Raw genomic sequence first — 23,756 nt, 5'->3', positions numbered from 1 at the left:
TCTTCCTTAGATGTAGGCAGGGAGAGGGAGCAAAATGTTGTTTGTGGTCTAGGGTGAGTTGTCGTGAGGTGGGGGTAAGGAGAAAGCCCAGGTACTTAAGTTGGGTTAAAGAATACTGAGCTGTTTGGGGGAAAACTCGATATCCCTTAGATCTGAGAAAGTTAAGAAGTTTGTTGGTATGTAGTTTAGAGAAAGAGAGAGAGGGAGAGGGTAAGTGGAGCAAAAGATCACTTACATAGTATAAAAGTGTGTTGGGTGACAAATCCAGAGACAAAAGGTCAGTGGAGAGAGCTTGACCAAATAGATGGGGCTGTCTCTAAAACCCTGGGGAAAGAAAGTCCAGGTGAGTTGAGAGGCAGTATGAATATCAGGGTCCTCTCAGGTGAAGGTGAAGAGATTGTAGGAATCAGGGTGGAGTGGGATGAAGAAGAAGGCATCTTTGAGGTCAAGAACTTAAAAATGAGTAGTGGAGGAGGGGATGTGGGAGAGGAGAGTATAGGGGTTGGGGTACTGGATGAATGGGCACAACAGTGGCATTGACTAGGCGCAAGTCTTGGGTTAAGCGGTAGGTCTCATCAGGTTTGATAACAGGCAAGATTGGAGTATTGCAAGGGGAATGAGTGGGGTGAAGGAGGCCAGCTTTGAGCAAGTGAGAAATAATGGGTTTGAGTCCATGGTGATGTTTAAGTGAGACTGAGTACTGAGGAAAGAACATGGGGTCTTTTTTTAAAATTTATTTATTTATTTATTTGAGAGCGACAGACACATAGAGAAAGACAGGTAGAGGGAGAGAGAGAGAATGGGCGCGCCAGGGCTTCCAGCCTCTGCAAACGAACTCCAGACGCATGCGCCCCCTTGTGCATCTGGCTAACGTGGGACCTGGGGAACTGAGCCTCGAACTGGGGTCCTTAGGCTTCACAGGCAAGCGCTTAACCACTAAGCCATCTCTCCAGCCCAGAACATGGGTTCTTTGAGTCTGATGAGGACAATCATGTGGTGAGAGGCTAGTGCTGGCTAGGAAGTGTTCCATACCCTGGGATCAACCTCAGGGACCAGAAAGGGGAAACTTGGATCCTTTGCAAAGGAGGGGCTGGTGTGAGGAGGAAGACAGAGTATGAGAAGTAAGTCACAAAGAGAGAGAGAGAGAGAGAGAGAGAGAGAGAGAAAGATAGATAGATAGGTAGGTAGGTAGAGAGAGAGTTGCATAAGATCTTGACCCAGAAGGGGAATAGGACAAGAGTGTATTATAAGAAATGAATGGGAGAGGGGAATGTTTCAGACTACACAGGGTAAGGGTGGGTGGGTGATATGTGGGGAGTGGGATAGTCCCTCAATATCTGACACAGAGATGTGTAAGGGAAAAGTCTTACTAGAGTAGGATGGCAGGATTGAACAACTGCCCCCGTAACAAATGAGACAGGCCTTCCTGCCAGCTGGATTGTGACCCTGGGCTCCTCCATTGTGATAGGGAGAGTGTTGGTGGGGGCCAAGGTCCCAGGGCACTGTCAATCTCTGGCTGCCAGGCCCAGAAGATCAGCGATTGGCTCTCATGGGGGACAAGGGGAAGGGTCTGTCCTATCTTGTCAAGGCAAAGGACAGTTGAGTTTCCAGTGTCCAGAAAGTCCACAATGGGGACAGGGTCCAGGTGGTGGGCACAGGTTGTGACAGGCTTTTGTTCAGTGACCAGCGTGGCAAAACTTGAAGCAGGGTTCTGGTGCTGAGTATTGTGGCCCCATTGTCTTCTTTGGAGGAGGCCTCAGGGCCCCAGCCAGGAACTGGAACTGCTATCTGTCTCTGGCCACCCTCTCAGTCGATTCCTGGTCCTGTTATTAAAAACTTTAAATGCCAGGTCAGGTAGCTCTCCCTGAGGGGGTTGAAGTCCCTTTCCTAGGCATTTAAGTTTTTTCCAGATGGCAGAATGGGACAGGAAATGGCTATTGAGAACTATCATGCCCTCTTGGGAAGTGGGGTCAAGGCAAGTATATTGGGTGAGTGTCTCAGTTAGTTGTCCCATAAACTCAGCTGGATTTTTATTAGGCCTCTGGAGTTTGTCAAAATTGGCAAAGTTATGGGATGCTTCTTTGAGGCCATCCAGGAGTACAAAGAAGCATCCTATCATGGGCAACCCATTCGGAGGAGTTAGTGGGAGCATGGTATTTTCAGTCAGGGTCCTCTCTGAGGACAGCAAGCATCCCCACTGGGAAAGTGTTATCAGCTAAGTGAGCCTCATCAGCATGGGCCTGAGTGGCCATCCAGACGTATTCTCATTCATCAGGACTGAGAGTGGAGGAAAGAACTACAGAGAGATCATGCCAGGTTAGGTCACAGGCCTGGGTGAGGTCGTGAAATCCTTTGGTATAGTGAGTTGGATCTGTGGAGAAAGACAGTAGACTTCTCAACCTGGGATAAATCAGACATGGAAAAAGGAACATGAGCAGGGCGTGGTGGCGCACGCCTTTGATCTCAGCACTCAGGAGGCAGAGGTGGGAGGATCACCATGAGTTCAAGGCCACCCTGAGACTACATAGTGAATTCCAGGTCAGCTTGAGCTAGAGTGAAACCCTACCTCAAAAAATAAAATAAAATAAAGGAACATGAATGCAAATGATTCCTCAGTGCCTGTAACCTCATATGAGATCTCATCCCTGTGAGAATGAGTATGTTGGGCAAGAGGAGGACAGGAGATGGGAGATGGTAGTGGTGGCAGGGGGCACAGAGGCAGAACAAGAGACAGATGAAGGGAAGGAGGAGGAGTGTGGGTGTCAGGCAGGACAACAGGAGAGGCTGAGGGAGCTGGAGGAGCTGTTGGGGCCAGTTCATTTATGGCATCCAGGTCAAAAGCAGAGGGTGAGGACAAGGATGGGGGAGGGGTTGAATTAGAGGGCATTCCTGAGATCATGGCTAGAAGGACCTGATGAGACTAGAGGGTTGTGCATGCAAAGTGAAAAATGCCTGACTATAGAGTATTTCAGACCACCTGCCTGTATGTTGGCAGAAGTGAGAATTTGGAAATCAAGAATACTATTTTCAGGTCATCTGCACCCATTGTCTAGCTTATATTGTGGCCAGGCAGTGTTGCAGAAAAGATCAGACGATGAGGTTTGATGTCATCCAATAGTCCTAGAGGCTTTAAGTTCTTAAGGAGACAAGGCGGGGGCGGGGGGGGAATATTAAAAATTGGTTTAGAGTTTTTATTTCCCATGGAGTGTGTGAGTATACTACAATGGCTGGTGAGAGGAGACAGAGAAAGAGCAAGACAAGGGTGAGGGTAGGGAACCAGGGCTTAAGCTGGGTTTACACAAAACACCAGTGTGACCCCCTGGCTCCTGGGGGCAGAGGCTGTACAGGTCACAACTGCGTAAGTTCTAAGATGAAGGGACAGAACACTGGTTGAGAACGGGACCAGAGCGAGCTCTTCAGGCCTGGTCCCTTTAAGTCACCTTAAGGTCGGGGCTCGCCCTGGCTCCTCCGTCTCCGTCTCAGCGCCCCCGCGCGGGTCACCCGGGCCACCGCGGGGCCGAGGGGGCGAGGGGGCGAGGGCGGCGAGGCTGGCGTCGGGGAATCACGTCCCGCCCGGCCGCGAGCCGGAAGCGGCCCCCCGCGGGCCAGCGCGCCCCCGGCCGGTCTCTCTGGAGAACGACAGTGCTCGCACAGTGCCGGCGCGAATAAAGTTTTCTTCTTCAAAACACAGGAAGTGCCTACGGAGGCCGGCGGGCGGTGGCGGCCGGGCTTGAAGCTGGGCGGCGACGCGAAGGCAGGTGGCGGCCGCGATGAGCGACATAGTGGAGAAGACGCTGACGGCGCTGCCCGGGCTCTTCCTGCCGAACCCGCAGGGCGGTGGGCCCGCGGCGCCCAGGACGTCCTTCTCCTCGCGGCTGGGCGGCCTCATCCGCGCCATCACCGCGCTCACCTCCAAGCACGTAGGTGCCCGCGGGCTGGGCAGGGGAGGCCCGGGGCTGCCCGGCTCCGCGGACAGCCGGCGGCCGGCATCGCACCGCTGCGCTTACGCTTCGGCTCTGGAGCAGATGGCTAGCCCGGGGCGCTCCTGCGTTTCCTCCAAGTCGAGCCGTCTTTTGACAATTAGATGAGATGTCAGTACTCAGAGCGATGGAAGTGTCAGGCGTTAACAACATACACACATTTCCTTTCCCCACTCAGTTTTCCCACCCCTCTAATTTCTTCAGCTGGGTGCCTCCTGAGGCCTTCTGCTATCTTTTGGGAGCTTGAGGCTGTTACACTACACCAACGGGCTGGTCAAAGACAAACACAGTTCTTGTAAACTGTAAAATTTGCTGAGTTAAGTCTCGGCTGGTCTTTGAAAACGAGAAGTTGACCTGGAGAGATGGCTCAGTATAACTTTAAGGCACTTGCTTGAACGGGAAGGTATAATTGCACTTATTGAGTTCCCAGACAATGGTAGTTGCACAGACTGTGTACTGATGCAAAACCTCAAGGAGTTTATATCCCAGAATATGTTTTGTCTTATAATTTGGTCAGCAGATAATTTATAAGTTTGTGTTCGTTACTGAAGAAAACAGTAAAACTTCTTTTTCAAGAGAAAAACAAGATTTCTTAAAGGTTTGAAATGTGTTTTAAAATTATTTGCAAGCAGAGGAGAGAGGGAGAATGGCCTCTTGCCACTGCAGACGAACTCTAGACACATGCGCCGCTTTGTGCAAAAGATGTGGGTACCGGGGAATTGAACCCTGTGCTGTCAGGCTTTGCAAACAAGGGCTTTTAACCGCTGAGACATCTCTCCAGCCGGTGTTGTGGGCTTGTGTGTCATAGACATTGTCTTCACGTTTTTGTGGTTTGCTAATTTGAGGGAGACGCTGAGAGAAAGAGAGAGATTGAGAGGGAGAGAGACACGAAAGGATGTGTGTGTGTGTGTGTGTGTGTGTGTGTGTGTGTGGTTGACATTGACTGTTCTCAACTCCTGACTATAGTATTTTGAGACAGGTCCTCCCACCGAACCCGGAGCTCACCACATAGCTCACCCAAACTAGTTAGCTCACAGGTCCCAGGGATCCTACTGTCCCTGCTTCCTCAGCACTGGGATCCTCAGCATCAGGATCACAGGCGTGCTACCGCTCCCAGCTTTAAAATTATTGACTTATGTGTGTGTGTGTGTGTGTGTGTGTGTGTGTGTGTGTGGATATGCGTGTGCCACATCTCACCTGGAGGGCAAGGGACAAACTTTCCGGTAAGTCCCCTTCAGTCCATCTCATTTGAAGCAGGGTTTCCGTCTCTCCATCTTGCTCTGCTTTTTTTTTTTTTTGCTGTTGCTGAGAGCTTCTAGAAAATTCTCCTGTCTCCACTCCCCATCTCACAGTTAGTATGCTGGGATTACAAAAGCCTGCCGTGACTTCTGGCTTATGTGGTAGTCTTGTGCTTGAGTGACAAACATTTTATTCACTGAGCCATCTTCTAAGCCCCAAGATGATTTTTTTGTTTTATTTTCATTTTTTGGCTTAAGTTGCTGTTTGAAACTATATAGGCAGCCAAACATGGAAGAACTTCACTAGTAGCTTGTAATTAGCTATCTAATGCACATCAGCTAATTTAGTGTGTAATTCAAAGATAGCATCTTATTAGCCACAAATGGGTTCAATTTTTAAGTGCACAACAATGTCATATATAAGGCTGGCATTGAATTTGATCACATTGAGATGTGTGATAGAAGAATAGGTTTTTTTTTTTTTTTTAGTATTTTTTTTTAATTTACTTATTAGTGAGTAAGAGAGAGAGAGAGAATGGGTGCGCCAGCGCTTCCAGCTCCGCAAACGAACCCCAGACACATGCACCACCATGCATCTGGCTTATGTGAATACTTGGGAATCAAACACCGGTCCTTAGGCTTCACAGGGAAATGCCTTAACCACTACATCAACCTGAAATAAAGTGAGACTCTACCTCAAAAAAACTAAAAGGAAAAAATAAACCTAAAAAAAAAAGCATTCTAAATTATATTTTTATCTTTAAAGACACCATTATAGTTTAAAAAGATAGTTATTCAACCATTCAAATATTTTCACTCTTTCAGGAAGAAGAGAAATTAATCCAGCAGGAACTGAATAATCTGAAAGTGACTGTTTCTGCTCCAACTACAACACTGGTGAGTTTACATATTCAGCTTGATGCATTTGAATTTGAAATCTAGTCTACTAGCGGTATCTCATGATAGTTTCTAAATTTTAATATTTTATAGTCAAAATCTGGCAGCAAGTTAGACATTAATTTTTATCATTTGCATTGAAACAAGATTTGCCTATGTCAAGTAACCAATGTGATGGTAATTATTAAATGTGGTAATACTGTTGGAACTGCTTGGGAAAGGTTAGACTATGTCATTTAACATTATTTTGAGACCTGCATTGATACATTATCAGTATCTACTGATCAGTTTGTGGTCATGGGGATCAAACCCAGCCCTTTGTGTACGCTAAACACATATAAAGCTCTACTGCTTAGCTATGTTCCCAACTCCTATATTGTAGATCTTTATGAGACTGATGATCTACGTCCTGTGCTAAGGAGGTCAATCTCTTTTCTAAAATATTTATTTATGAGAGAGGGAAAGAAAAAGGCAGAGAGAAAGAGTCACTGCAAATGAACTCCAGACACACCTGCCCCTTTGTGCATCTGGTTTATGTGGGCCCTGGAGAATCCAACTGGGATCCTTAGGCTTTGCAGGCAAATGCCTTAACCACTAAGCCATTTCCCCAGCCCAAGGTAAATGTTTAATTTTAGTATTATAATTTTTGGAGTGTGTGTTGGCTAACAGTGTAGAATAATTATTTTCTTGTTGTGAAACTGAGTATATTGTACAGAAGCTAAATCAAGACTGTTATTTTTAAACTTAGTTCCATATAACTTTATCTTTCCAGCCATTCAGCAGCTATTTGAGTTGCTGCCATATACTGGTCACTATGGGGTTGTCTGTATAGAGTTGGATTAGGATCCAGGTTGTTTTTGTTATTAGGATTTCTTCCCCCCCCCCCCAGGTAGGGTTTTACTTTTTTTTTTAAATTTTATTAACATTTTCCATGATTACAAAATATATCCCATGTTACTTCCCTCCCTCCCCACCCCCACACTTTTCCTTTAGGGTTTTACTTTAGCCCAGGCTGACCTGAATTCACTATGTAACCTCAGGGTGGCCTTGAACTCATGGCAACCCTCCTACCTCTGCTTCCCAAGTGCTGGAATTAAAGGCATGTGCCACCATGCCTGTCATTGTTAGGATTTTTAATTGAAATGTAATGACCATGTCTTTATGAAGTATAGTATGATACTTCTATACAGAAATACCTACAATGAGTAATGCCACTTAAAAAAAAGTTTCTTTTCCAGTTAACAGTTACTCAACAAATATTAGAGTGTCTTTTAAAAAATTTATTTATTTATTTGAGAGCAACAGAGAGAGAGAAAGAGGCAGATAGAGAATCAGCACACCAGGGCCTCCAGCCACTACAAACAAACTCAAGATGCATGTGCCCCCTTGTGTATCTGGCTTATGTTGGTCCTGGGGAGTTGAGCCTTGATCTGGGCTGCTTAGGCTTCATAGGCAAGCGTTTAACCGCTAAGTCATTTCTCCAGCCCTAGAGTGTCTTTTGTATATGAATAACTGTGGGAATATTTCTCTTCCTGCAGTAAAACCATCAAGGTGATCATTTTGTATGATTACATGGTCATAAACTGAACATTTCCTTTTTGGGTCATAATATGTAAAGAAATAAAACTCAAGTCATTATTGACATCTGAATCTACGTGCATATGTGTATGTTGTGTATATAGATAATATGTACCTACCTACCTATTTATAATTTTTTTTTTTCTTGTTTTTCAAGGTAGGGTCTCACTCCAGCCCTGGCTGACCTGGAATTCACTATATAGTCTTAGGGTGGCCTTGAACTCATGGTGATCCTCCTACCTCTGCCTCCCAAGTGCTGGGATTAAAGGCGTGCGCCACCACGCCCAGCTCTATGTGTAAAATTTTTGTGCTTCATGGTACTTGATAGAAATCTTAAGCAGAAATAGCTTATCTTTTTAAATTAGCTAGGTTTCCATTTTCTATAATTAGCATCATAAAACAGTAAGTAGCATTATAGTATATGATTTTTTCTTACTCTAAAGCTTAAACCTGGTGTTAGGTAGGGCTATAATTAATAGGTACAAGTTGGAGAGCCAGAAATAGGAAGGCAGATATATATATAATTATAGCCATCCAGCTTTGGTTCTACTTCATAGTTTCCAAGTTTATTGAATTATTTTTTATGTTTTAAACACAGTGATCAGAATCAAGCCTCATTTGCTGATGTTTTTCTTAAGATTTGCATATGTACATGCAAACACACACACAAATACCAAACTTTGAAATCTTTGCTTTAAAATATTTTGATATTTCTTAGACATTTTGTGATCTAATAATCCTTTAAGATGCTCATCCCAACTAATTTTAATTTTTTTTTTTTCTAGGTAGGTTCTCACTCTAGCCTAGGCTGATCTGGAATTCACTATGTGGTCTCAGGCAGGACTCGAACTCAGAGTGCTCCTTCTACCTCAGCCAACTTGCCATTTTAACTTTTAATTATTCATTTTAAAAAATATTTTTATTTATTAGAGAGAGAGAGAGAGAGAGAGAGAGAGAGAAAACAAGAGCACGTGCACACAAGGGTCTCCAAGCACTGAAAATGAACTCCATACACATGCACCACCTTGTGCATCTGGCTTACATGGGTCCTGGGGAATTGAACCTTGGTTCTTTGGCTTTGCAGGCAAGTGCCTTAATTGTTAAGCCATCTCTTCAGCTCAATTTTTAATTATTCTCTCTTTTTTCTTGAGAGAGAGAAACAGAGAGAGAATGGGTGTTCCAGGGCCTTACAGCTGCTGTGAATGAACGCCAGACGCATGCGCCCCCTCATGGGCATGGGTGGCATTGCACGCTTGCGTCACTTGCATTTGTCTACACCTAGGATCTGGAGTATTCAAACAGGAGTTCTTAGGCTTCCCAGGCAAGTGCCTTATTATTCTTTATTAACTTTTTGAGACAGGATCTTGTATAGCCCAGGTTGGCCCTGAGCTTGTTAACGCAGCCAGATTTAAACTTCTGATCCTCCCTTTTCTACCTTCTGAGGGCTAGGATTGTAGGTGTGCCACCATGCTCAATGTTAATATTTAGATTTAAAATCATCTTAAGTTTTTTTCTGATTTTTCTAAGTTTTTTTTTATTGTTATTTATTTATTTATTTGAGAGTGACAGAGGTAGAGAGAGAGAATGGGCATGCCAGGGCCTGCAGCCACTGCAAAAGAACTCCAGAGGCATGTGCCCCTTTGTGCAGAGCCTCGAAAGGGGTTCCTTAGGCTTCACAGGCAAGTGCTTCACCAGCTAAGCCATCTCTCCAGCCCTTTTTTCTATTTTTAACATATGTTTTTATTATTGATTGGAATTTACTATAACTTTTGAGAATGCAAATATTGTCATTCTGATGAAACACATTTTTGAGAATCTCTTGAAGATTTTTAGCTTATAATGCAACCATTGAAAGACCACACAGAAAAATAAGCATTGGGGACTGGGGAGATGGCTCAGTGGATAAAGTACTTGCCACAAATCTCTGAATATCTGAGTTCAGATTTTCAGATATCATATAAAAGCCAGAAGCTGTGGTGGGCTTCTGTAATACCAGTGTGCTATGCCATAGCAGGAAGGAATTGGAGACAGGAGAATTTCCCAGCAGCTCATAAATAGGATGATGAACAATAAAGAGGGATCCTACCTCAAAATGAGGTGGAGTGATCCCAAAGTTGTCCTCTGATCTCCACATGCTCTATGGTGTGCAGTGCCTGTACACACACATACACACACCAATAAATTAATATATAAAATTTTAAAAAAGAAAAATAAATATTGGAATGTCTGTCTTGTTAATGAAATGATGTCCCTCAGTGTATGATAATTGTGAGATGCTAAGAAAGAAAAAGGCTGGGTGTGGTGGCATATGTCTTTAATCCCAGTACTCGGGGGGCAGAGGTAGGAGGATTGCCATGAGTTCAAGCCATCCTGAGAGTACATAGTAAATTTCAGGTCAGCCTGGTCTAGAGCGAGATCCTACCTTGAAAAACCAAAGGGGGGAAAAAAATAAAGGAAAAAGTGAAAAGCTGACAGTTAACATGTTCCTGGCATACTGATTTGAAGAAAGCCTAGGCTCAATTTGATTTTTTTTTGAACCTTGAGTCAGGGTCTCATCTTAGCTCAGGCTGACCTTGATCTGACCTCAGAGTGATGGTTGTCTTCCTACCTCTGCCTCCCCAGTGCTGTGAAGGCGAGCACCACCACCACCACCACCACCACACCTTTTTGTTGTTGTTTTCCCCTTTCCTTGAGATGAGCTCTTTCTTTGCAACCTAGGCTGGTCTTCAACTCCTGGGGTCAAACCCTTCTTCAGTTTTCCCTCTCATTCTCTTGAGTGATAGGACTATAGATATATACCTGGCTTGCAATTTAATATTTAAATTGAAGAATATTTTATTACAGAAATTATTATCAATTTATGGAAATTTTATGGATGCTTTCATTTAACAAAATATTTGAATTGATTTTAAAATATTTTTATTTATTTATTTGAGAGAGAAAGGGAGAGAGAGAAACAGGTATAGGTGTGCCAGGGCATCTTACCACTGCAAATGAAATCCAAATGTATGCACTACATTATCCATCTGGCTTTACATGGGTACTGAAGAATAAAACCCAGACTAAAAGGCTTTGCAAGCAAATGCCATCTCCCCAGCCTGAAATTGATTTTAGATGCCAGATAAGATTACCATGGATGAAATTTTGTCTGAGGGCTGATATATTCCATTATAACCAAATTTTATACTGTAAGCACATAGAATGAGAAGTAGTTACAGTTTATAGTATCATCAATGAAATATTTGAAATTTACTAAAATTAATGGTATCACCAATTAAGTTTAGGAGAACTATTTTTTATGTATTCTGATATTAGGTGATATATATATATATATATATATATATATATAGTTTTTCACTTTAGGATTAAAAGGGCTGTCCTGTTAAATTAGTGTGACACACATAAATCAAAGCATTCTATTTGTTTACATAGTGACTGGATATTTTACTTTTCAGAAAATGATGAAGGAATGTATGGTGAGACTTATATATTGCGAAATGCTTGGATATGATGCTTCCTTTGGCTATATTCATGCAATCAAGTTGGCCCAACAAGGAAACCTCTTAGAAAAAAGAGTAGGTATGTATGTGTTTAAGACTTTCATACTTAGCATTGTCTTTGAAGTTAAACTACGTTAGAAGATGCAGGATGGCTCTTCATAGAATTTTTAGAACACTGCAGGATCATTTCCTTTTCGTACTTCTCCTTCTCTTTTCTCTCGTTTTAGTTGTTCTCTCCTTTTTCCTTTCCCCAATTTCCTCCTTTCCGCTACTTCACTCAAAGTCTTCTCTACTTTTGTCTCCAACTGGAGTGTTCTTTGGTATTTTGCTGCATATTTTCTATATTCTGGATTAAGTTCTTACTCTTTAAAGATCATTTATGTGGTTCCTACCATCTGGTACCTAGGTGGTAGGCCTTATTTTTTCACATATTCATATTTTGGCTTTCAAACTAATTCAGTATCTGTTTGTTACTATTATTTTGTTATTATTATTAAATAAGTCTTTATTAGTAATTTGCTTTTCTTAAATTTTGGTTTCTTTTAAAAATTATGTAAAAATGGAATTTCATTCTACTAGTGTTTTTCTTTTTTCTTTTCCTTCCCTCCCTCCTTTCTTCATTCTTGCTTTTTGAGACATGGTTTTACTATGTATATCAGGCTAACTTGGAACTTGCTATGTTTTCCATGCTGGCTTCAAACATATGATGTTCTTACCTTATCCTCTCAAGTGCTGAGATTATAGACATGCATCACCATGCTTGGCTCTACTGGTTTTTTTTGTTGTTGTTCTTTCACAGACATCTGCAAAACTTCCTCCTGTAGCCACTGCTTTTAGTTGTCAGGGTGTACCCTGAAAACTCAATTTAGGGCCTGGGAAGATGGCTCAGTGATCAAAGTGCTTGCTTGCCAAGCCTACTGGCCAGGTTCAATTTGCAAGCTACCCACATAAGTTGAAAACAAAAAGTGACACAAGCATTTGGTGTTCATTTGGAGTGGAGAGGCCCTGGTATACTTATAAACAAACACACACACAGAGGCAAATAAATAATTAAAAAAAAATCACTTTAGTAAGGGTTTTTGTGTGACTAAAGTCTTTCCTGGGTATATTTGTGTGGGCATGCATGTGTGTGTGTGGGCATACATGTGGAGGCCAGAGGTCAACACTGGGTGCCTTGTTCAATTGCTCTCGGCCTTGTATTTTGAGAAAGGCCTCTTGCTGAACCTGGAACTAGCTGATTTGACAATACTAGGTAGCTGGTAAGCCCCAGAGATCCCATGTCTTCACTTCCCAGTCCTGGGATTACAGGTGTCTGCTGCCCACCCTGCTGTTTCATGAGTGCTGGGAATCTGAACTCAAATCCTTGTGCTTTTAAAGCAAGAACTTTATCCTCCTCTATGCCATCTCTCCAACTTCCACATCTAAATTCTTTCTAATGGTTATGTTCTTTTAGCTTCTGAAAGTTTGCACTTGGGGTAATTTTCTTTTGCTTTGTTTGGCTTTGTTTCCTAAGGAGGAAAAAATGAAAAAGAAACTTTCAGCCATTGTTGAACATCATAGGAAAAGTAAAAACCAATTTCGTCATTTTCATTTGTAAAGAAAAGCATGCTATATTAAAATATATATACTTGAGAGAGTGTAAGTGAGAGCCCCAGGGCCTCTTGCTGCTGCAAATGAATTCTAAACTCATGCCCCCACTTTGTGTGTCTCTGTGTCTGGCTTTACATGGGTACTGGGGACTTGAACCCAGGCCATCAGACCTTGCAAGCAAGTGGCTTTAACCACTGAGACATCTTTTCAGTCCTAGATTTAGTGTATGTGAATCATTTAGTATATGTGACTTATTTAGTATATGTGAATTATTCAGTCTAGAGAGGAGACAGCAATGACAGGTTCCAGGCAAAAATATGTTTTTACCATAGCTTTCCTTCCCAATTACTTTCTTCATTTCTCTACCCTTTACTATTTCTGTCCTTCCTAGCATGTCTTTTTTTTTTTTTTTTAATTTGAGAGCGACAGACACAGAGAGAAAGACAGATAGAGGGAGAGAGAGAGAGAATGGGCGCGCCAGGGCTTCCAGCCTCTGCAAATGAACTCCAGACGCATGTGCCCCCTTGTGCATCTGGCTAACGTGGGACCTGGGGAACCGAGCCTCGAACCGGGGTCCTTAGGCTTCACAGGCAAGAGCTTAACTGCTAAGCCATCTCTCCAGCCCCCTAGCATGTCTTTTTAATTTGAGTCATTTTCTTTTATTCCTTTGGTATACTATCTTATAGTGGAGGAAATAGTAATATCCTTCTGAGAGACAGTTATTTTGTAAAGGACTTAGAGGACATCCAAAGAAATTAAGCTTCGTTAGTAAAATTTCCACTTGAGTGGGAAGGATATGTATGAGCTGAAAGCTTTCTTAGGGTTTTTCTTTTGTTGAAATTTATTCAGTATTCATGGACTGTGTATAAAGAGTGTCTACTCTATGCCAGGAGCTGTGGTCACACATACAGTGTAGTCATGAATTTTTAAAAACAGTGGTAATGAACATTGGATAGCTACTGATATAATTATTTTGAGTAACTATTCCTATGTTTTATTTTAGATTTTATATGTATTTTAAAAAATTTTCAATTTAATCTTTTTTTTTCTTTCTTTTTTTGGTGCTAGAAATGAAACCCAGGGCCTTATGCATGTTGAATACTCACACTACCACGAGCTATAGCCTCAGCTTCTAATTTTATTTTTAAAATATGGTATTATATACTATTACAGATGGACATCCCTATAAAAGAAAAGGCTCATTATCTTCTCTAGCCCCACTACTCAGTTTGTACCTGACTTTCATGGGTAACTATTTTCATTAGTTTCTGCTTAATCTTCCTACTGTTTCTTCTTAAAAAAAAGAAAGAGAAGCAGAGTCATTGTTATACATAAGATAGTACATGTATGTATGTGTATATACACACACATACACTTACACAAAAGATAATGCCCTGTATAGATTATTTTATACTTTGTTTTGATATCATTTTATTTCACAGTTGTATAGTTTTTTCTTTTTCATGTATGACATATTATTTCCAAGTTTTGCTTTTTTCCAACTTTTTGGTAATTTCATCGTATAAAATGTATTTTAAAATACCCTTCTGATTTCCTCCCATCCCAGCTGAATCCCATCTTTTTTCCCCAGTTAGTTTCCCTCTTACTTTCATGTCTTTTTTTTTTTTTTTAATGACACACTGAGTTTAGTTACGGTTGTTTGAATGTGCATGGATGTGGGGAGCATAGTCTCTGGAGCATGGACAACATACTAGTTGCTACTACCACTGAAGAAAATGACTCCCATCTCCTCTAGCAATCATTAACTCCAGTAGCTCCTCACAGAGGAGTGGGGGCCTCATGAGCCCTTGCCTATCCATGATGAAATATTGATAGACCCAATCTTTTTATTTTCATTTATTTGAAAGAGAGAAAGAGACAGGGAGAGAGAGAGAGAGAGAGAGAGAGAATGGGTGCCAGGGCCTCCAGCCACTGCAAACGAACTCCAGCTGCATGTGCCACCTTATGCATCATGGGTACTAGGGAATCAAACCTGGGTCCTTTGGCTTTGTAGGCAAGCACTTAACTGCTAAGCCATCTCTCCAGCCCTGAACCCAATCTTGTATAGATCAGTAATCATAGTTCCTATGAGTTCATGAAGACAATGATCATGTCATGCCTAGAAGATAGTGCTTCACTGCATTCCTCTTCATTCTCTGGCTCCTACATTCTTTATTTCTCCTCTTCTGTGTTGTTTGCTGAACCTTGGAGAAGGTGATAAAGATGTCATACTTAAGCCTGATCTCTCGTCACTTATTGTCAGCCTTTGACCGCTGGTAAAAGAAGCTTCTCTGAGTGCAATACTAGCCTGTGATTATAAACCTAGATATTTAGAAGGCAGTTTGATAGGCACAACTTGCCCACTTAGCAAAGTAATAGTAGCTTCTCCTGCTATGGCATATGATCTTCTCAAATATGGGATTTTTGACCAGGTTTACAGTACTAGGCATGACTTTCCTACTGCGGAGCAGAGTTTAAATTCTGTCAGAAAGTGGTTGGTTACCCCCATAACAATGATGCCACTATTGCACCAGTGGGCACATCTTGCTTGGCAGATCATTATTATAGCAGGGGTCACAGCTGGGTAAAACTATTGATGACTTTTCTTCCCCAGCAACTTACACAGTACCTTCCTGCAATATGAAAGCTAGTCAGCAAGAAGAAAGCTTCCAGGTCAGTTCCAACTTGATTGCACTGTGTCTTTAGCTTCTGGTGGACAACCAAGAACAGTGGCAATAGCTTGTTTGTGTGGGGGCCCCTCTGGTGTTTAGCTGACCAACAACTCATCCGGGCACTGGAGTTTTCATTTAATAAACTATTCCTTCTGGGAGGAGCATTATCCACCTTTGCAGGGTGCCTCATTCAAAGTCTTTCTTTTCTCCTGGTTGATCTGGCTGACCCGTGAGCCCCAGTGATTCTTTGGTCTCTGTTCCCAACAGGACTGAAGTTACATGCATATGTGGCCATGTTGGGCTTTTTACTTGAGCTTTGGAATCAAACTCATTCTTAGGCCCTCATGCTTACGTGGTTTGATGGTTTGAATGTAAATGGCTCATAGTCTCAGGTGTTTGTGATTAAGTTTCCTACTTAGTCGCCAGCTGGTAGAGCATTTGAGATGTGGAACCTTGTTAGAGGGGGGCAGATATCAGGGTTAAGGAGTCTAGCCCTATTGTGTGTTCAGAGCCAGCTTGTGTTTACTTTCTTTCTCTGCTGATGTTTGATGAAGTGAGCTAGATTCCTCCACTATAATGAAGCTTCCTCTCAAAACTCCCAAGCCTGAAATGAACCCTTTCCTTCTAAACTGCTTTCCAGCAATGAGAAGGTAACTGCCACACATGGCAAGCATTCTTGCCCACTGAGCTATTCCTCCAACCCCTCACACTTTTTTAAAAACTTTAAAAGTTTTTGTTTTGTTTTGTTTTGTTTTTGAGGTAGGGTCTCTCTCTAGCCCAGGCTGACCTGGAATTCACAATGTAGTCTTAGGTTGGCCTCAAACTCACAGTGATCCTCCTACCTCTGCCTCCTGAGTGCTGGGATTAAAAGTGTGCACCACCATACCCGACAAATACTTTTTCTTGTTTTATTATATTTATCTCACAAAGCAGTAGGCTTATGGCTTTTAAAAAAATTGTTTATTTTTATTTATTTATTTGAGAGCAACAGACAGAGAGAGAAAGAGGCAGATAGAGAGAGAGAGAATGGGCGCACAAGCGCCTCCAACCACTGCAAACGATCTCCAGATGTGTACGCCCCTTGTGTATCTGGCTAACATGGGTCCTGGGGAATTGAGCCTGGAACCAAGGTCCTTAGGCTTCACAGGCAAGTGCTTAACTGCTAAGCCATCTCTCCATCCTGGCTTATGGCTTTTTATACAACTGTAGTTTTGGTTAACCCTCCCCAAACTACCTCTTCCAGTTATATAATTTTTATTGGGTAGATATGCTGTAATTGTTTTTTTCAATTTCATCACTGTTGGTAGACATATCAATTAATTTTGGGGTTTTTTTTTGGCCCTTTTGTATAATGTTACAGTGAATAACATAGTGTATGTATTATTTTATGGCTATAGAAGCTTAATGTTTTTCTTTTTTCCGTGTTTTTTATCAAACCCAGGGCTTCATGTATGCTAGGTGAGTGCTCTTATTACTGAGTTGCATCCACAGCCCTGGGAAGCTTATCTAAAAAGAGATCTTAGAGTCATTTTTATTGAGATTCATGATCTATCTCAGGAAAATACTATGTCTGCAGTCATTAGATATTCTTTTTTAAAAATTTATTTATTTGAAAGAGAAAGAGGCACAGAGCGAGAGAGAGAGAGAGAGAGAGAGAGAGTGTGTGTGTGTGTGTGTGTAAGCGAGCAAGCAAGAGCTTGGGCCAAGGCCTTCATCTAATGCAAACGAACTCCAGATGCATGTGCAGCCTTATGCATATGGTTTATGTGAGTCCTGGGGAGTCGAACCTGGGTCCTTTGTCTTTGCAGGCAAGCACCTTAACCACTAAGCCATCTTCCAGCCCCATCATACACACATACATACACACACATAATTTATTTATTTATTAGAGACAGAGAGAGGGAGAGAAAGAGAGAGCAAGAGAATGTGATAATGGGCATGCCATGGCCTCTAGCCACTGCAAACGAATCCCAGATGAATGTGCCACCTTGTGCACCTGGCTTTTGTGGGACCTGGAGAATCAAACTTGGGTCCTTAGGCAAGTGCTTTAACCACTAAGTTATCTCTCCAGCCCCCACCATATATTTTTAATGTGTACTATTGAGTGGAAATAAATTCTTTTCACTGAAACCTTCTATATGTTTTCATTCTGCTACTGTAGTCCCATCCACTCTCCTGGGAGTTCTAAGGGCAGCTTTAGTTTATTGTGTGTTGGGGGGGGGGAGGATATTGTTGAATAAATAAGATTCAGTATCCACTGCATCAGGCATTATGGTAAGTACTTTAGTGTGTGAAATAGTATTGATTGGTCTTTTTAAAACTAAACACAGGGGCTGAAATCAGTGGATAAAGCCCTCATCGCTTTAGCCCCAGTACCCAAGTTCAAAACCCAGATGTCATGTAAACAATTGACAGCCATGGTAGACTCTGATAGCAAGGCTGGAGGTAGGACAGGAGAGTTTCCCTGGAAGCTCATGGCACGCATTAACAAAGTACAGCAATGGAGGGAGAATCTATAGAGAGAAACTCTGTTTCAGTTGAGTGGACAATGAAGCCTACCTGAAAGTTGTCTTCTGACCTCTACATGTATGCCATGACACATGCTTGTGTACACACACACACACACACAAATTAAAAAGTAGCTATAGTATGGCGGCACTTGACTTTAATCCCAGCACTCATGAGGCTGAGGTAGGAGGATTGCCGTGAATTTCAGGCCAGGATAAGTTACAAAGTGAGTTCCAGGTCAGCTCAGGCTAGAGTAAGACCTTGCCCCCCCCCCCAAAAAAAAAAAGAAAAGGAAAAAAAAAAAAAGAACACTGAAGTTTAGAGGTGTCAAGTCACTTGTCCAAGGGCATTGAGCTAGTAAATGTTGGAGCCAGAATTTGAATCAGAATTTCTATGAGTGAAAGTGTATATTCTTCTAAAAATTTTATTTATTTATTATTAATTAATTTGTTTATTTAAGACAGAGAAACACAGAGGAAGAGGCAGACAGAGAGAAAGTATGGGTGCTCCAGGGCTTCCTGCCACTGCAAACAAACTCCAGATGCATGTGCCACCTTGTGCATCTGGCTTTATGTGGGTACTGGGTAAATGGACCCAGGCCATCAGGCTTTGCAAGTGTATTAGTCAGGGTTCTCTAGAGGAACAGAATTGCTAGAATGAATCATTTAGAAAGGGAATTTATTGGATTAGCTTACAGTAGTCCAATAGCAGTTGCAGGCCCGAGAATCACCGAACCTGGTAGCTGCTCAGTCCATGTGGCCAGATGCCTCAGCAGTCCCGACCCGGCACTGCAGATGGTGCCGGAAAGCCTGGAGACTTCCTGAGGAGCTGCTGGGTTTTGATCCATGCGGGTCTTCAGTTGATGTTGGTCTTTAGTCCGCACTGGTCTTCAATCCACGCTACAAGGTAGGGAACAGCTCTAGCAGCCAAGTGGAAGGAAGGAAGGAAAAGGGAACTCTTTTACCCAGAGCTTCCTTATATCAAGTCCCTCTCTGAGTGGGGCCGCCCACTCTGGAGGAAGGGCTCACCCTGGGAGAAAGACCTCCTCCTTTAGTTGATCCTTCCTAGAAGTAGCCTGTGGATTACTAAACAGATCAAGTTTACAACACCTTAACTATCACAAGTCCACCCCTTGTCAACTTGGCATCAAATCATGTCTCCTTAATTTCCAAATGAAAATAGTAACAAGCTCATAATTCTGCCTAACATCGCATAACTATCCCACGTACAACAGGAACTGCAAAATCTTCCCCCCAACACAAGCTTAGTCTGTAATGCAATGGGTCTAATATAAATTCAACAGTTAGCTAATGATATAATCTTAATATTGGTGTAGATACATACAAACACTCTGTTATCAAGGCAGGACAGAAACATTGCAATCACAGTCCTCATTTCTGTAACTGGTCACGTGGCCTTAGCTGGTATTTGTAACTGCCTTCTAATACCCATTCTGTATTTCCTCCACCTTCAGCAAGCACCTAGGCAGGTCTTGGTTCTTTACCTGGAGGGGTAACCCATCCCTTCATTCCTGAAGGATCTGGGCCATTTATCACACTACTTCTATTGGGTTGTTGGCAGGTGTCCATTGACTTTGACAACAGGACATGGTAACACTAACAGACGCCTTAAAGGATCTCCTGCACTCCAGGCATACTCTTCCTTACCTCCATTGTGGAGGAGCAGTCCATTTTCCCCCTGGTAATCTGGATCAGTCACCCCTGCAATCACTGTAACTCCTTTCTCAGCCTGTTCACTCAAGGGCATTAGGAGCCCAAAGTGACCAGGGGAAAGTCTTAGCTTCCAGTTCGATAGAATGTTCTTTGTGTCTCCTGGCAAAAGCACTCCCCCCTCTGGGACCAAGACTTGTAGTCCAGCAGAGCGTAAGGTTGCGGGAACAGGAAGCAAAAATCTAGCTAAAGGGTCACTTGGGGTGATGGTAAGTGGGACCATTCCCATTTCCACCCCTTGATTTCTGGACCCATGAATCCGGGCTATAGGAGAAACAGTACCATATATAGGATGCTGATTCAGAGCATATACAGCCTGCTGGAGGACACTCCTCCAGCCCTTCAAGCTGTTGCCACCTAGTTGGTGCTGTAGCTATTTCTTCAAAAGGCCATTCCACCATTCTATCAAGCCAGCTGCTTCAGGATGGTGGGGCACATGGTAAGACCAGTGAATTCCATGATCATGAGCCCACTGCCGTACTTCCTTGGCGGTGAAGTGAGTTCCTTGGTCAGAAGCAATGCTGTGTGGAATGCCATGATGGTGGATAAGGCATTCTGTAAGCCCATGGATGGTAGTTTTGGCAGAAGCACTATGTGCAGGAAAGGCAAATGCATACCCAGAATAAGTGTCTATTCCAGTAAGGACAAAACGCTGCCCTTTTCCATGATGAAAGAGGTCTAATGTAGTCAACCTGCCACCAGGTTGCTGAGGAATACTACCATATCGGGGGCTCAGAGTTGGTCTCTGCTGTTGGCAAATTTGGCACTCAGCAGTAGCCGTAGCCAGGTCAGCCTTAGTTAGTGGAAGTCCATGTTGTTGGGCCCATGCATAGCCTGCATCTCTGCCACCATGGCCACTTTGTTCGTGTGCCCATTGGGCAATGACGGGTGGCTGAGGAAAAGGGTTGACCACTATCCACAGCTTATCTACTTGATTATTAAAGTCTTCCTCCAATGAGGTCACCTTCTGATGAGCACTGACATGGGACACAAGTATCCTTATATCCTTTGCCTATTCAGAGAGGTCTTTCCACATACACCTTCCCCAAATGTCCTTTTCACCAATTTTCCAATTGTGCTCCTTCCAAGTCCCAGACCATCCAGCCAAACCATTGGCCACAGCCCATGAGTCAGTGTATAACCGCACATCTGGCCATTTTTTTCTTCCAAGCAAAATGCACAACCATATGCACTGCCCGAAGTTCTGCCCATTGTGAAGACTTCCCTTAACCACAGTCCTTCAGAGTTGTCCCAGAAAGGGGCTGTAATGCTGCAGCTGTCCACTTCTGGGCAGTGCCGGCATAATGTGCTGAACCATCTGTAAACCATGCCCTAGATCTCTCCTCCTCAGTCAGTTGATCATAGGGCACACCCCATGATGCCATAGGTGCATGCTTGGGGACAGAAGGCATTGCAACAGGAGTAGCAACCATAGGCATTTGGGCAACTTCCTCATGTAATTTACTCGTACCTTCAGGGCCTGCTTGAGCCCGATCATGTATATACCACTTCCACTTAATGATGGACTGCTGCTGTGCACATCCAACTTTATGGCCTGGTGGGTCAGACAACACCCAGCTCATAATGGGCAGCTCGGGTCTCATAGTAACTTGATGGCCCATTGTCAAACGTTCAGTTTCCACTAAGGCCCAATAGCAGGCCAAGAGCTATCTCTCAAAGGGAGAATAATTGTCTGCAGATGATGGCAGGGCCTTATTCCAAAATCCCAAGGGCCTCCGCTGTGATTCACCTATGGGGGCCTGCCAAAGGCTCCAAACAGCATCCTTGTCTGCCACTGAAACCTCAAGTACCATCGGATCTGCTGGATCATATGGCCCAAGGGGCAGATCAGCCTGCATAGCAGCCTGGACCTGTCAAAGAGCCTTCTCTTGTTCTGGGACCCAGTGAAAACTAGTAGCTTTCCAAGTCACTTGGTATATGGGGCGAGGTAAGACACCCAAGTGAGGAATGTGCTGTCTCCAAAATCCAAATAGGCCTACTAGACGTTGTGCTTCTTTCTTAGTGGTAGGAGGGGCCAAATGTAACAACTTATCCTTCACCTTAGAAGGAATATCTCTGCATGCCCCATACCACTGAACTCCTAGAAATTTCACTGAGGTGGAAGGTCCTTGAATTTTGGATGGATTTATTTCCCATTCCCTGATGCGCATATGCTATACCAGCAACTCCAGAGTGGTTGCCACCTCCTGCTCATTTGATCCAATTAGCAATATGTCATCAATATAATGGACCAACATGACACCCCGTGGAAGGGACAGGCGATCAAGATCCCTGCGAACTAAGCTATGACACAGGCTGGAGAGTTAATATAACCTTGAGGTAAAATAGTAAATGTGTACTGCTGACCTTGCCAGCTGAAGGCAAAGTGCTTCTGGTGGTCTCTATGGACAGGTATGGAGAAGAAAGCATTTGCAAGATCAATAGCTACATACCAGGTACCAGGAGACGTGTTAATCTGCTTAAGTAAAGAAGCCACATCTGGTACAGCAGCTGCAATTGGAGTCACCACCTGATTAAGTTTCCGATAATCCACTGTCATTCTCCAGGATCCATCTGTCTTCTCAACAGGCCAAATAGGAGAGTTAAAGGGAGATGTGGTGGGAACCACCACCCCTGCATCCTTCAAGTCCTTTATAGTGGCATTAATTTCTGAAATCCCTCCAGGGATGCAATATTGTTTTTGATTCACTATTTTCCCTGGTGGTGGGAGCCTCAATGGCTTCCATTTGGCCTTTCCAACCATAATAGCCCTTATTCCACAAGTCAGGGAACCAATGTGGAGGTTCTGCCAACTCCTAAGTATATCTATCCCAATTATGCATTCTGGGACTGGAGAAATAGACACAGGGTGCGTTCGGGGACCCACTGGACCCACTGTCAGTCTAACATTTGCCAAAACTCCTTGATCACCTGACCTCCATAAGCACCTACTTTAACTGAAGGGCCATGGTGCTTTTTGGGGTCCCCTGGAATCAATGTCAATTCAGAGCCAGTGTCCAGTAAGCCCCAAAAGGTGTGATTATTTCCTTTCCCCCAGTGTACAGTTACCCTAGCAAAAGGCCGCAGGTCCCTCTGAGGAAGGATAGGTGTAAGTTTAACATTGAAACTTTTGGCAGCTGTAGGAGGGTCCTTCCCTGAGGGAACCTGGGCAACCTTTCAATCAAGGGGCTCAGGATCTGTAAACTGGCTCAAGTCTGGAAACTGATTAAGAGGTCTTGATTCTCTGTTGCTATAATTCAAAGTGGCTTTATGTCCCCTTGCTCTGGAACTTTTCTGCTTATACAGATCAAGAAGAAACTCAGTAGGCTTCTTATCTATTTGACTTCTGGGAACACCATGATTAATCAGCCAATGCCAAAGGTCCATACGAGTCATACCTTTATGTGCATAATTTTGCCTACGCTGCCTATTATGAAAAACATGTTCACCCCACCTTTGGCGATTCAGCGCTGCCACTTGGCCCTTGTTACCCCGAGATCCAGTTATGCCCGTTGCATCTAAATCACCTAATGCAGCAACTGCAGCTCCCACTGTGAGGTCTTCTTTACATAAAAGACCAATGATAGGGGACTTTAAGTATGCTGGCACTCCCCTCACAAATCTCTTTCTTATGGTCTTAGTGAAGGACACATCTTCTGGTCGCTCCCATTGTGGGGGCAAAGATGACTTTACATGGCAAATCCACTCCAGCATTCCAAGTTCTCTGAGCTTTTTAATCCCTTCATTGACATTAAGCCAAGAGATATCAGGCAGCTCAAGCTCATTCACAGTAGGCCATCTTTGGAGCCATACTTCAGTCAACCAATCAAATAAACTTTTGGCACCCCTTCCTCTTGGCATCCCTTCCAACTGCACGAGCTGCATTGTTAAACCTAAAATCTCTGCTCAATGGGCCTATTTCAGTAAATTCAGCCTGATCCAATCTTATGTTCCTTCCTCCATCATCCCACACCCTTAAAATCCATTCCCACACATATTCCCCATGCTTCTGCTTGTACAAGTTAGAAATCTCCTGAAGTTCTTTAGGAGTGTACCTTACCTC

General features: G+C 43.3%; 1 protein-coding gene across 2 annotated transcripts in view; it reads left to right on the top strand.

Annotated features, from left to right (window-relative positions):
- The first annotated feature begins 3,770 nt into the window (after positions 1-3,770).
- The window catches only part of Ap4e1 (adaptor related protein complex 4 subunit epsilon 1), a 119,298-nt gene continuing 99,312 nt past the window's right edge, over positions 3,771-23,756 (top strand). The window contains exons 1-4 of one of the 2 annotated variants that reach the window (XM_045157351.1): positions 3,854-3,920; positions 6,044-6,115; positions 8,845-9,014; positions 11,149-11,272. In XM_045157351.1, the coding sequence (XP_045013286.1) occupies positions 11,152-11,272 (121 nt within the window). In that variant the 5' untranslated portion in view covers positions 3,854-3,920; positions 6,044-6,115; positions 8,845-9,014; positions 11,149-11,151. Of the gene's footprint in view, positions 3,921-6,043; positions 6,116-8,844; positions 9,015-11,148; positions 11,273-23,756 lie in introns of both variants that reach the window. The other variant, XM_045157350.1, reaches the window with a different exon arrangement.

Source organism: Jaculus jaculus, chromosome 8 (assembly GCF_020740685.1).
Source record: "Jaculus jaculus isolate mJacJac1 chromosome 8, mJacJac1.mat.Y.cur, whole genome shotgun sequence".
Taxonomy (NCBI): domain Eukaryota; kingdom Metazoa; phylum Chordata; class Mammalia; order Rodentia; family Dipodidae; genus Jaculus; species Jaculus jaculus.
This window is presented reverse-complemented; position numbering and strand designations above follow the sequence as displayed.